The 13,191-nt window shown below is 52.9% G+C and overlaps 2 protein-coding genes and 1 long non-coding RNA gene across 3 annotated transcripts; 2 read left to right on the top strand and 1 right to left on the bottom strand.

Annotated features, from left to right (window-relative positions):
• Positions 1–4,608, top strand: MIEF1 (mitochondrial elongation factor 1). The gene is made up of 4 exons (XM_046011435.1): positions 1–144; positions 1,067–1,244; positions 1,457–1,719; positions 2,317–4,608. The coding sequence occupies exons 1-4, from the start codon at positions 1–3 to the stop codon at positions 3,121–3,123; spliced, it is 1,392 nt and encodes a 463-aa protein (XP_045867391.1). The 3' UTR covers positions 3,124–4,608.
• A 476-nt stretch (positions 4,609–5,084) lies between these two features.
• On the bottom strand, positions 5,085–9,175 carry LOC123946172. The gene is made up of 2 exons (XR_006819602.1): positions 8,408–9,175; positions 5,085–8,078 (listed from the first exon to the last, which is right to left on the bottom strand). It is a non-coding gene; the product is annotated as an uncharacterized LOC123946172 (long non-coding RNA).
• Positions 9,176–9,303: 128 nt separating this feature from the next.
• ATF4 (activating transcription factor 4) lies at positions 9,304–11,410 on the top strand. The gene is made up of 3 exons (XM_046011436.1): positions 9,304–9,475; positions 10,089–10,406; positions 10,501–11,410. Exons 2-3 carry the CDS (start codon positions 10,181–10,183, stop codon positions 11,328–11,330), a joined length of 1,056 nt encoding a protein of 351 aa, XP_045867392.1. The 5' UTR covers positions 9,304–9,475; positions 10,089–10,180; the 3' UTR covers positions 11,331–11,410.
• Positions 11,411–13,191: the final 1,781 nt, after the last annotated feature.

Raw genomic sequence — 13,191 nt, 5'->3', positions numbered from 1 at the left:
ATGGCAGGCTCTGGTGAGCGCAAAGGCAAGAAGGATGACAATGGCATTGGCACGGCCATTGATTTTGTGCTTTCCAATGCCCGGCTGGTGCTGGGGGTGGGCGGAGCGGCCATGCTGGGCATCGCCACGCTGGCAGTTAAGCGGGTAAGTGCGTGCGGCCGGGGCTGGGGCGGGAGGGGGTGAGGCTGCCTCTGCGGAGTGGAGCTGACCTGGAACGAGACTCCAGTCCTGCCCCGGGAGTGTGAGCTGGTCAGGTGGCATTATAAGGTGAGCCTTTAGGAGAATTCACTAGGTCCGCTTCTGGGACTCTGCCCTAAAGAAATCGCTGGCAATACAAATAAGTCTATCCCAATAAGGAAAAAATGGCAAATGACCAAAACATCCTTCCTTAATTACCTTATTTAAAATGGCAACACTCCCACCACATAGACACTTCCTACTTCCCTTTTCTACTTCATCTTTCTTAACGTTAATCTCTGTGCGCGTACTTCACATTTAACTTGTTACTTAGGTACTACCTGTAGCCCTTCACTGGACTGGAAACTTCGTGAGGGCAGGGTTGGGTCTCTTTGGTTTACTGCTTTATTCTGCACGTAGAACAACGCCTGGCACACAGTACCCACTCGGTGTCTAGTAAATAAGTGAATCCGTGTTCAGCGGTATGGTAGGTTCATAAGGTACAATGTTGTATCGTCAGAAAAAGTATCGTAATGTTGAACACTGGTTCATTTTTAGTGGCATGGGGGAAATGATAAAAGTGATCAGTGAAAAAAATCCAGTTCCAAAAGTATATGTAGAGTTAGATCCTAATTATATAAATGTATATTTCCAGAAAGAACTAAACCAAAATATCAACAGTTGCCTCTGTGTTGTGACATTATGGTAGATCGATTTCTTATTTGTATCATTTGGTATTTCCTAAGATTTTCCATGTGGAGCAGAGTATTCCATATTCTAAGGTAAAACAGAGTCTTTGAAAAATAGTAGTTGAACTCCCCAGGGCAGGGCTGCTGGGAAGAAGGGAAACAGGCAGGAAGCTACCTCTGCTGGTCCTCTCCTCTTTCAGATGTATGATCGGGCCATCAGTGCCCCTACTAGCCCCACTCGCCTGAGCCATTCAGGGAAGAGGAGCTGGGAAGAACCAAACTGGATGGGCTCCCCCCGGTTGCTGAATAAGGACATGAAGACAGGCCTGAGCCGGTCCCTGCAGACCCTTCCCACAGACTCCTCGGTCTTTGACACAGGTGAGGAAAAGGCTGTTACCCCTCTGGGACTTCTCTCTGGGCTCCCAGTACTACATCTGCCTTCAGCAAGTGTTTCTCGAGCACATGTGTGCCGGGCTCTGTGCTAGCACTTGCCTTTGGTGCCAGGCCCCTCCTCCCTTCCTGGGGCCGAGGCAGCTGTGGTCTAAGAAGCATGGGAAGAGCTCACGTGCCTCTCTCTCTTGCCTTGGCAGATACATTCTGCCCGCCCCGGCCCAAGCCATTGGCCAGGAAGGGCCAGGTAGACTTGAAGAAGTCACGACTCCGCATGTCCCTGCAGGAGAAACTTCTTACTTACTACCGGAACCGCGCAGCCATCCCTGCTGGTGAGCAGGCTCGGGCCAAGCAAGCTGCTGTGGACATATGTGCCGAGCTCCGGAGCTTCCTGCGGGCCAAGTTGCCTGACATGCCGCTTCGGGACATGTACCTGAGTGGCAGCCTCTATGATGACCTGCAGGTAACAGGGCGGTTCCCACGAAGGGCAGGGCTGGGTGTCGACCAGGATGCTTCTCGAGAGTGTCGTTGGTACTGAAGATCAGCGTCCCAGGCTTGCCAGAAAGACTGAGGTCTTCCTGCTTCTGAATTCTGCCCACTGTAGTAGTACTTGTTGGGTCTTCTTAATCCTTTCTTGTTCTTTTTTCTTGTTCTGACAGACATGGTTTTTGTTTTGTTTAAGATATTTATTCATTTAACAGAGAGAGAGAGCGAGAGCGCGCGCACAAGTAGGCAGAGTGCAGGCAGAGGGAGAGGGAGACAGAGACATAGGCTCCCCGCTGAGCAGAGCGCCCAAGAGCCCGCTGAGCAGAGGGCTCCATCCCAGGACCCCGGGATCATGACCCAAGCCGAAGGCAGACCCAACCGACAGAGCCACTCAGGTGCCCCTGACAGACGTGGGTTTAAATCCTCACTCTGTTTGAATTGGGAACGGCGACATGAACGAGTTCGTACTTTCTTTATTGTTGGGGGCAAATCAGATGGTGGGACCTGTGTTTCGGGATGCTCGTCTCTCGAGCACATGAAGTCCCTCAAAAGCTTTTTAATTCTGCCCCAACAGGTGGTGACAGCAGACCACATCCAGCTCATCGTGCCCCTCGTGCTGGAGCAGCACCTGTGGTCATGTGTCCCCGGTGAGGACACCATCATGAACGTCCCTGGCTTCTACCTGGTCCGTCGTGAGAACCCGGAGTATTTTCCTCGTGGTAGCAGTTACTGGGACCGCTGTGTAGTAGGCGGGTACCTCTCCCCAAAGACAGTGGCAGACACGTTTGAGAAGGTGGTGGCTGGCTCCATCAACTGGCCGGCCATAGGGTCTCTCTTGGACTATGTGATCCGACCAGCACCACCCCCAGAAGCCCTGACTTTGGAAGTGCAGTATGAGCGTGACAAGCATCTTGTCATTGACTTCCTGCCATCAGTGACCCTTGGCGACACTGTCTTGGTAGCCAGACCACACCGGCTGGCGCAGTACGACAACCTGTGGCGGCTGAGCCTGCGTCCCGCGGAGACGGCACGCCTGCGGGCTTTGGACCAGGCGGACTCGGGCTGCCGATCTCTGTGCCTCAAGATCCTCAAGGCCATATGCAAGTCCACTCCGGCTCTGGGCCACCTCACTGCCAGCCAGCTCACCAATGTCATCCTCCACTTGGCCCAGGAGGAGGCTGACTGGTCTCCAGAGATGCTGGCCGACCGGTTCTTACAGGCCCTGAGGGGGCTTATCAGCTACTTGGAGGCCGGAGTCCTGCCCAGTGCCCTAAACCCCAAGGTGAACTTATTTGCAGAGCTCACTCCCGAAGAAATAGATGAGTTGGGATATACTCTCTACTGCTCGTTGTCTGAGCCGGAGGTGCTGCTGCAGACGTAAGGGCAGGTGAAGGCCAGCGTGGGCGTCAGGTGGTCAGACCCTGGCCTCTCCGTTAGAAACACGTGGCTGCAGAGTTGGTGCCTCACAGGGTCCCTAGGTGCCTCCTATCTTGCTGGTCATCGCCCGGTCACTTCATGCTGATCAGAATGCCATCTCCTTGTCTCCTGTCTTCTCACCGGACCCTTCTATTTTTGTTACCAAACACTGTGCTCCTACTCCTCCCCTCCCCCTTGCTCCAGGCTAATTTTTCTGGAATGAATTGGGAAGGCGGAGCACTGGCCTAAGCTGGTGTCTAGCATTGTGGCCCAGGTTTTCTGTCCCTGTCTGCCCTGCCCTTTGGCCTTTTTATTTCAGTGTCTTCTCCGTCTTGGCCTCTTGTTCACGCCTTCTGTTTTGCTCTTTCCCCGGGAGCGAATTTGCCTAGTCAAGATGTTGCCTTTTCGCTGAATGTCACAGACGAGTTCTGATGGCGCGTTCCAAGCTGAGCTCTGCAGACTGAGTGCTCAGACAGTATTTAGAGTTTCTGGGGGTAAAGCTAGCGAAAGAGCTGGCCTTTGACCCAGGTTCCTGGAGAAGCAGCCTGTTTCCCCCCGCCTCCTGACCAGCTCCGATTCCTGAGTGCTGAGAAGGTCTCATGGGAACACGGTTACTGACCCGCACAGCAGTGAGGGCAATATAAATCGGTGCAAAGTTGCTTGGAGATGGCGTTCTTCAGTGGCCAGTGTGCAGCGGGGAGCTGGCTGTGGTGCAGAGGGCCTAGGGGAGGGTGTGTGCGCCCCGTGTCTGTACCTCACCCTGGGCTGGTCCAGATCCGCACAGCTGTTCGAGAAGCCGGGTGGGGGGGGGGGGGCTGTTGGGACTGCACAGGTGCTGTTGGTCGGCCCCTTCCTTGCCTTATTGCCAGTCAGAATGAGGTCTTCAAGGACACAGCCTTTGTGGCAGAGGTGGAAGGGAGGTTGACAAACACCTGCTGAAAAATCCAGTCACCAATGGAGGCGTGGCCACCCTGTTTCTTCCCCACGAGGCCCTGCCTTTCCAGGACGTTGCCTAAGCGCAGGAACAGGCCCACAGCCAGCCCTTCATTCCCCTCAGAAGAGGGGACGTTGGCTGAACTCCCCACGCACCGCCAGAGGCCAGAGGGCAAGCAGACATGCGCTGACCTCTTTCCCATCCTGTCTCACCCCGCGCCTGGGGGGCTGGTGCTACCAGGAAGAGCGTGCGTGGGTAAGACACACAGGAGAGGGAGGCGGGGCTTCCTGTGCTCCCTCTGGTTTCCGCTGCTAAAACCGCACTGCGCGAAGTCACAAGTATCCTGAGGGTGGGGAGGAGGGTCTCAACGGGGTCAGTGCAGCTTCTTGTTTGTGCTTTCTTCCTGTTCCTGGCAAGAAGCCAATAATAATTCTGTTTCTGATCTGCCTATCCAGTATTTTGTTCTCCCATCAAGTTTTAGTTTTTTCTTTTCTTACTACCTCTCCATCAGTGAGATTCCAGTGACGCTCTCCGCCGCTGTCTCATTCCTTCCCAATGACAGCAGCATGAACTGACTCTAAATAGCACTGAAACCTCAGCTACCTTTCGGATTTAGGGTAGAGATTCCTGTCCCCTTTTTGTCATCGATGAGGAGGTTGTGAACTAGGGTTAACCTTAGCTACGTTTGGAGAAATTTCCTGCTTCTCTCAGAGATGTGCAGCAGTTCCTTAAAGTGGCTCAGTTGCCATTTGTATGAAGCTATTCAGAGAGAATGAAAAGTACACATCCCAGAACCTTGAGAGCAATTCTCCATCCTGGCTGTTCATCAGAATCAAATTAGAGCTTAAAGAAAATCTCTGTGCCTGACTGCTACCCTAGGTGACTGGCAGAGAGGGTATAGGGCAGGACCTGGCATCGATGGCTCCTGTGTACCCGTCTGGTATCCATTAGAGGGAAGGGAGAGGGGAGCTTTCAAAAGCACGAGTTAGTCTTCACTGAGATAAAGGATTTGGTTTTCCTAATGTATTATAGGACCTAGTTTTCCCAAGCTGGCATCTCTGACCAAATTCCATATAAAATACTGGAAGGAGAGCTGAAAAAAACAGTTTTAGAGACAAAGTCTCCAGTTATCAAAGCCAAGTGTAATTGTGATTTGGTTTTATCTCCTTCCTTAAAGAGCATCTTTCTAAGGGCATCTCTGTCTCTTAACTATGTTTCACAAAGCCAAAAACTGTGACTTTCCCATTTCACAAGCAAGAACCACCCAGAAGTCCTCAGAACTAGCAGCAGTGGAAGTTCTTGGCCCTGGTCCTGATGGGTTTGCTGACTGAGGCTCGGCCAGCCTTGCAAAACATGGGAGGTAGTCCAGTGCTCGGAGACTTGTATGCAAGAGGGCAACATTCTGACCTACCCCCCACCCCCTCACACCACTCCGCCCCACTCTGTCCAGTTTTTTAATCTTTGGGGAAAGATGTTGTGCCTTTCCCTGCCATTCTGCCTTTCTATTCAGTAACTCCTACCTTTGCCTGAAGGAATGGCATCTGCTCCTACTTCTCCACCTCGACATTTTTTTTTTGCACCGTCTGGGTTAGCAAACCACGAGTTAGCCTAATGCTTAAAAAATACACTCATTGTCTTGAAAGCCTAATCAATTCTGAAGTATATTTTGTTTTTTTTTCCCTGTTGTCCCTTCCTAAAAAAATGAGTTCAGGATAACAGTATTTTATATGCTTGGTTGTGACTTTTTTTCCCCTCAAATAAATAATCAAAAACTAATGTCTGGAAAAGCTGTGTTGAGGCCTATAGTCTTTCTTCGTGGGTCTCTGCCCCTGATGGTCACCCTCCAGATTAGCTGATTTTGCTCCCTTGTACTCCACTCAAGTTGAGAACTCACCTTTTTTTTTTCTTCTTCTTTAAAGATTTTATTTGAGAGAGCACAAGCAAGGGAAGGAGCAGAAGCAGGGGGGGGGGGGGCGGTGGTGACAAGGAGATTCCCCACTGAGTGGGGAGCTGGATGTGGGGCTCAATCCCAGGACCCTGAGATCATGACCAGAAAGCGGCTTTTTTTGTTTTGTTTTGTTTTAAAGTAGGTTCCATGCTCCAGAATGGGGCTCAATGCGCGGCTTGAACTCAGGACCCTGAGGTTAAGAGCCAGCCATTTAACTGACTGAGCTACCCAGGTGTCCCCTGAGAACTCACATGGTTTTGATAAGGAATCAGCTTCAGGATCACAACGTCCTGGAGAGGGCCCAGGAGGGGTTATACATATAGGGACTCCCCCCCCCCCGCCCCCCCCCGCCCCTCCATGTGTCTTAGTCCTTTTCCCTGCACACTTCCTTGATACTGTGACCCTGGCTGAAAACTGCTCACGGGGTTGGTTAACACTCTGCCCTTCCTGCTAAAGCTCAAAGCCAAAGAGAATAGTAAGGACACCTGGCACTAGGACTGTCAGGCTGTGGCCCTCTTACACACTGCTGATTCTGAGTGGCCAAAACACCAGATGTGGCTTCCGAGGCTAACTGTCCGGCATGTTTACCTTTTCATTCGGATCACCTTGGAGTCTTTAAATTCCAGTCACGTGCCTGCCCTTCAGTAGCAGTGGATGCCCTCCGCTGGTAGATCTGGGATCCGTCACCAGTCCTGTCCCACCTTTGCTAGGTCCACATGGAAGCAGCTTAGCCCTGAGACCTGGAGAACTATCTTTTTTCTCCTTGAGGGAGGAAATAAAGCTGGGGAACATGACCTTGCACAGTACAGAGAGAAAAAAATAAGTCTCCTTTCCAAGAGCTTTGACTTCTGTGTGTGGTATGAAACATTTTCTTACAGGAATGATCCTGCTTCTCCATTTTCAGCCAGGAGAAACCTTTGACGTGCTTGATCTGGGTCTCCATGATAGAACGGATGGGACAAGCCACCACTGGACTGAATCATCTATGACTCTGAGATGTCAAAACTGGGACAAGGTTACTTTCTTTAATTCTCAACCTTCCGCGTGGTGGTCCATAAGGAGGCACTGGCAGGTCTCCTGATAACAGGAAAAGGAGGACGTGCCCCATGGGTCCTTAGTTACACCATGGAAGACTTGTGTAATGGCTCAGAGATAAAGATCAGACAACTTTGTTACATCCTGACGTTTGTGATTCTCCAAGGCCGTAGAGAAACCGTTCTTGTCCCAGTAAGCAGTGTGCTTTGCATGTACCAGTTGTTGCCGGTTTCACCCTCGTCAAGAATAGGCGGCCTCTGAGGAAGCAGGGTGATGTAAGGAAGATGTGGAGTGGGGAGTCCACGATCAGAAGACCTGAGTTCTAATAATGGTAATAATAGGCAACCATTAATTGAGCGCTTACCTGCACTTTGCTCAGTGCTTTCCATATATGAGCTTCAGTCTAAGGATGAGGATACTCATTAGCCTCATTTTACAGATGAGGAAACTGGCTCAGCAAGAATAAATTGCTTAACCAAAACGCTTCAGCTACTAAATAGAAGAGCCAGGGTTCTTTGAGTTTGCCTCAAAAATCTTGTCTTCCAAGGCCTGCCCCATACTGCCTCCACTGGCAACGGTGTGACTCTGGGCCACACACCTAGTCCCACTGGTTCTAAGTTTGGCCTAAAGAAATCGTTGGACTAGCTAGACTAAATCAAAGCAACGAATGGTTTGTAGTTATCAAAGACAGTGTTTCCCCAATTTTTTGACCTCCCAGCCTTCCCATAGAGATTTCCACGGCCCACTGAAACCCCACAGGGCCCGACTGTGAAGGACATGGGAGAATGATGGAGACCTTTCCTTGGCACTCTTCACAGCTCCCCACTGGAGAGCAAGTTGCAGGCCTTGACCTGAACTGCTGCTTCCAAACGTGAACTTCGCGAGTGGGCGTGGGTTCTCAAGCTTCTCCCCCATTGGCGCTATTATGCGGACATGCTGGGCAGTTACAGAATTGGGAGAGCGACGGCTGCCAGTTTAACAAAATGTCTTCACGGAACTGCATCTGTATAAACCAAAAGAGGATGCCTTGTGATAGACTTTATACTCTTTTTTTTTTAAAAAGATTTATTTATTTATTTGACAGAGATCACAAGTAGGCAGAGAGGCAGACAGAGAGAGTGAGAGGAAAGCAGACTCCCCGCTGAGCAGAGAGCCCGATGCGGGACTCGATCCCAGGATCCTGAGATCATGACCCACTGAGCCACCCAGGCCCCCCCCCAGGCTTTATACTCTTAACAGCAAACATTTTAGCAGGCTGGGTATGTAGAAGCACCCAAAATTGGACTAGAGATTATCTATCTTCCCGACTGGACTTGAGCGTTGGCCCCTGACCGTAGCTGCGCACGGAGCGTTTGAGATCTCGACTGAGGTCCTCAGTGTCCCCTTTCAGCTACTGAAAGGCTTGCGTGTGGTGGAAACGCGCACGAAATGCCACTTCCTTTGCCTGGTTTCATCTCGGGCCCGAACTTGGTGCTAATTCGGAGTCTCACGGAGGGCGACAGGGATCACAGGGGCCGTGGCCTGACGCCACCGTCTGGGACTACCCGGGCTGTAGGAGCCAGGGCAGTTACGGACGACTACGGGTGTGCCGAGTTAAGGAGGTCAGAGAAGAAGAAATTCACGGAGAAGAGGCCGTAAATGCCAGAGGCTCGTGGCGGGAACCGCACTGGTCGCTCCGCCCCTTCCCGCTCAGCCGGCCTTCCTCACCGAGCAGCCCACCCGCTTCGGAATCTGAGCCAATAGAAAATCGAGATATATATGACTCACCACGACTAACCAATCAGCTCGACGCTCGCTCTCCACAAGCATCTCGCGCGATAACCAGGCGGCCTCGGACATCACAATAAAGACCTTCCTTGGGCTGAAAGACTTCTCTCCCCGCCCCCCAAGCCGACACCGGAAACGAGGTGTGTTGAAGAATCCCTCCGCGTTCTCCGCCCTCAGAGGGAAGAGTGACTCTTTGATCTTAGTAGCCTTGCAAAGTAGTGCGCCTTTTCCCTTTCTTGAGACCTTGAAAATAACTCCTGTTCTCTTCACAGCTACGCCCTGGACATGAGAGTCGTGGGTTGGACACGGTAGGGGCATCGGATAAGATTAAAACGAGTGGGTGGGGGCGCGGGTCACGTGACCGCGGCGGAAGGATGTGCAGTGTGCTGCGTCCTCATAGAGGCAAAGTCTATAAAGGACCCTCGGGCGGCGCGACGCCGCCATTTCTTTTCCTCCCGCCCTCCCGTGTAGATCTTTTCCGCAAGTACGCGCCTTCCCTCCTCCAATCCCCGCAGGGTCCGCGGCCGCCATGGCGTATTAGAGGCAGCAGTGCCTGCGGCAGCGTTGGCCTTTGCAGCGGCGGCAGCAGCACCAGGCCCTGCAGCGGCACCCCCCAGCGGCTTAAGCCATGGCGTGAGTACCGGGACCGGGCCCCCCGGCCGTGCTCCCCTGGGTTGGCGAGGGCAGTCAGCTCGCTTGGGCGCGGCCTGCGGCCGGGCGGCGTCGCGGAGGGGGAAGCGGTTTTACGAGCGCCCGAGACGCGTGACCCCTGTTTGGGTGTCCTTGAGACGCCGACGCTTTTGGGTGGGGAGGCCGCGGCCGGGCGCCGGGTCGGGGACGGGGAGATGCCCTCGGCGGCCCCGGCCCCTGAACCCGGCGGCGGCTCGTCGGGCGCCCCGCGGAACGTGGCAGAGGCCAAGATGGCGGCGGGGCAGGGCGGTGGTGGCGCGGCGTGAGTCACGGGCGGGCGTGGGCGGGGCCGGGCGGCCCGGGCCGTATTTGGACATGAGCCGAGCGCGCCTTCCTCTGGCGGCGGCGGGGGGAGGAGCGGCCCAGCCCCGCGGGCGTCCATCTTGTGCGGCCTGAGCGGGCCGCGGGGAAGGTGGACGCCATGGCTCTGTGGCCACATGTGCTGGGTCTTCTCCCAAGTGGGGTTCCAGTTCGGACCCGCTCCGTCCGGGACGGGGAGATGAACTTGTCCGAGTGGCTGAGGTCTGAGCGGACCTGGTTTCTGATTCCTTCTCAGGCTTCTCACGGCATTCAGCAGCAGCGTTGCTGTAACCGACAAAGACATCTTCGAATTAAGCACATTCCTCGATTCCAGTAAAGTCCCGCGACATGGCCGAGATGAGTTTCCTGAGCAGCGAGGTGTTGGTGGGGGACTTGATGTCCCCCTTCGACCAGTCGGGTTTGGGGGCTGAGGAGGGCCTAGGTCTCTTAGACGACTACCTGGAGGTGGCCAAGCACTTCAAACCTCATGGGTTCTCCAGCGACAAGGCTAAGGCGGGCTCCTCCGAATGGCTGGCTGTGGATGGGTTGGTCAGTGCCTCAGACAACGGCAAGGGTGAGTGAGAGGCCTTTGTCCCTGGGGTCTGGTCTGGGGCTGGCTGCGGCTGTGTGCGTCTGACCTCACTGGTTGTACCTTAAATCTCTTGCAGAGGATGCCTTCTCCGGGACAGATTGGATGGTGGAGAAAATGGATCTGAAGGAGTTTGATTTTGATTCTCTGTTCAGTATAGATGACCTGGAAACCATGCCAGATGAGCTTTTGGCCACGTTGGATGACACGTGTGATCTCTTCGACCCCCTAGTCCAGGAGACAAATAAGGAGCCCCCCCAGACGGTGAACCCAATTGGCCATCTTCCAGAAAGTTTACCCAAAACAGACCAGATTGCCCCCTTCACCTTCCTGCAACCACTTCCTCTCTCCCCAGGGGCCCTGTCCTCCACTCCAGATCATTCCTTTAGTTTAGAGCTGGGCAGTGAAGTGGATATTTCTGAAGGAGATAGAAAGTCAGACTCTATTGCTTACCTTACCATGATCCCTCAGTGCATCAAGGAGGAGGATGCCCCCTCAGATAATGATAGCGGCATCTGTATGAGTCCTGAGTCCTATCTGGGGTCCCCACAGCATAGCCCCTCTACCTCCAGGGACTCTCCAAATAGGAGCCTGCTGTCTTCAGGTTTCCTCTCTGGTTCTGCCCGCCCCAAACCCTATGATCCTCCTGGAGAGAAGACAGCAGCAAAAGTAAAGGTTGAGAAACTAGATAAGAAGCTGAAGAAAATGGAGCAGAACAAGACAGCAGCCACTAGGTACCGCCAGAAGAAGAGGGCAGAGCAGGAGGCCCTTACTGGCGAGTGCAAAGAGCTGGAAAAGAAGAATGAGGCTCTGAAAGAGCGGGCAGATTCTTTAGCCAAGGAGATCCAGTATCTGAAAGATTTGATAGAAGAGGTCCGAAAGGCAAGGGAGAAGAAAAGGGTCCCCTAGTCGGGGTAGTCGGGACTGTGTGCTTGTACATAGGCTTGCGCTGAAGCTGTGTTGTAATAAATTATTTTGTAGTGAAAGAACTTGGTGGACTGCTATGCGCCTGCTTTCTTGTCTCAGTCCACCTTGGCCTGGTGGTTGTGACCAAGGCAAGTGGGGTTGGTTCAAACCTGTCTGGACCATAGGTCAGGACCACCGGTGCTTTTGTCGGACTTTGGGTTGGGAGTCGGGCTTAGGACCCCCACAGGCGGCTGGGTGGGATAGGGGATTTTACCCTGAGGCAGCTCGATGACCAGAAGCAACAGCTGAGAGCGTTGTGACTGGTGTTTCAACCCACCTGGGCACAAGGTGATGAAATTTCACCTCTGGTTTTTATAGTTCTGTAGAGTCCTTCACAGAACTTGAGAAAACCCCAATTTTGCTTGAATGAACTGTAGGGAGTTTGGAGTTCAAGACAACTTGAAGTTCGTGGACAGAGCTGGGTGCAAAGACTGGCAGGTCTGCACATAGGGGTGGTAACAGGAAGCCTCGCTGAAACCCAGGACTTAAGAGAACGAGAAACCAGTTCTGAGCCTCATCTGGGCAGTCACCTCTCCCTTTTTGGCCTGTGGGGCTGCGTCTCCAGGGAGTCAGTTTTCCTGTTCATCTGTATAGCCACGTGGATGTCGCTGGTGCAGCACTGGGCAGTGCTGTAAGTCCAGCTGTGTTCTTCCAGCCCCTGCGGAAATCGGGGCATTTCCCCAGTGGGAAACAGGTGCAGGAAGAATCCTAAGGCTCTTGACCCATTTTGCCCTGTGAGTATTAGTTTCAGAAATTTTTATTTGACAGATCACAGGTAGGCTGGGGGGGGCATGCGGGGGAAGCAGGCTCCCTGCTGAGCAGAGAGCCCGGTGTGGGGCCTGAACCCAGAACCCTTGAGATCATGACCTGAGCCCACTGAGCTATTTCCAGATTTGAAGAATCTGGAAAAGGCCTATGAGAGTCTGCAAGGGGAGGAGAGGCTAACGATTCCCTGACCTTCCCAATGCCCAGCATGAAGTGACTGGGAGGGCCGGCCTGGTTTTAGAATACAAGGAGCTGTGACCCAGCTCTCCTTAGGCACTGGAGGGAGTGGGGGTCCTGCCCTGAGATTGTAGAAATCCTCACAAGGCCATGGGCCTCTTCTACATCTTGCTCAGCAGGGACCTCCCATCCAGGTATTGAAATTACCTCAGACAAGATCCCCCACCTCTAAATGGCTGAACAGTTAGAGTGAGGATGGGGATTTACTGGTGGGGAAAACCGCACCCACTCAGCTACATGCGTAGATGTTGGGGGGAACTAAGTACTACTCAAAGGTACTTTTTTATTTTTATTTTTGTTTTATTTGACAGAGATCACAAGTAGGCAGAGGCAGGCACAGGGAGGGGAGGAAGCAGGCTCCATGCTGAGCAGAGAGTTGGATGTGGGCCTCTATCACAGGACCCTGAGATCATGACCTGAGCCGGAGGCAGAGGCTTAACCTACTGAGCCACCCAGGGGCCCCCAAAGTACTTTTTTTTAAGATTTTATTTATTTGACAGAAAACCCTAAGATCAAGAGTCCCAACAGGTGCCCCCCAAATGCTTTTTTCTTTTTTTTTTTCTTTTTTAAAAATTTTTTTTTTGTAAGATTATTATTTATTTATTTGACAGAGAGAGGGAGATCACAAGTAGGCAGAGAAGCAGGCAGAGAGAGAGAGAGTGCTGGAAAGCAGGCTCTCTGGCAAGCAGAGAGCCCGAGGCGGGGCTCGATCCCAGGACCCTGAGATCATGACCTGAGCTGAAGGCAGAGGCTTAACCCACTGAGCCACCCAGGTGCCCCCCAAATGCTTTTTTTCAAAAGG

The sequence above is a fragment of the Meles meles genome, chromosome 7 (assembly GCF_922984935.1).
Source record: "Meles meles chromosome 7, mMelMel3.1 paternal haplotype, whole genome shotgun sequence".
Lineage (NCBI taxonomy): Eukaryota > Metazoa > Chordata > Mammalia > Carnivora > Mustelidae > Meles > Meles meles.
The sequence above is the reverse complement of the archived record's forward strand: the minus strand, read 5'-3'. Positions and strand labels throughout refer to the sequence as shown.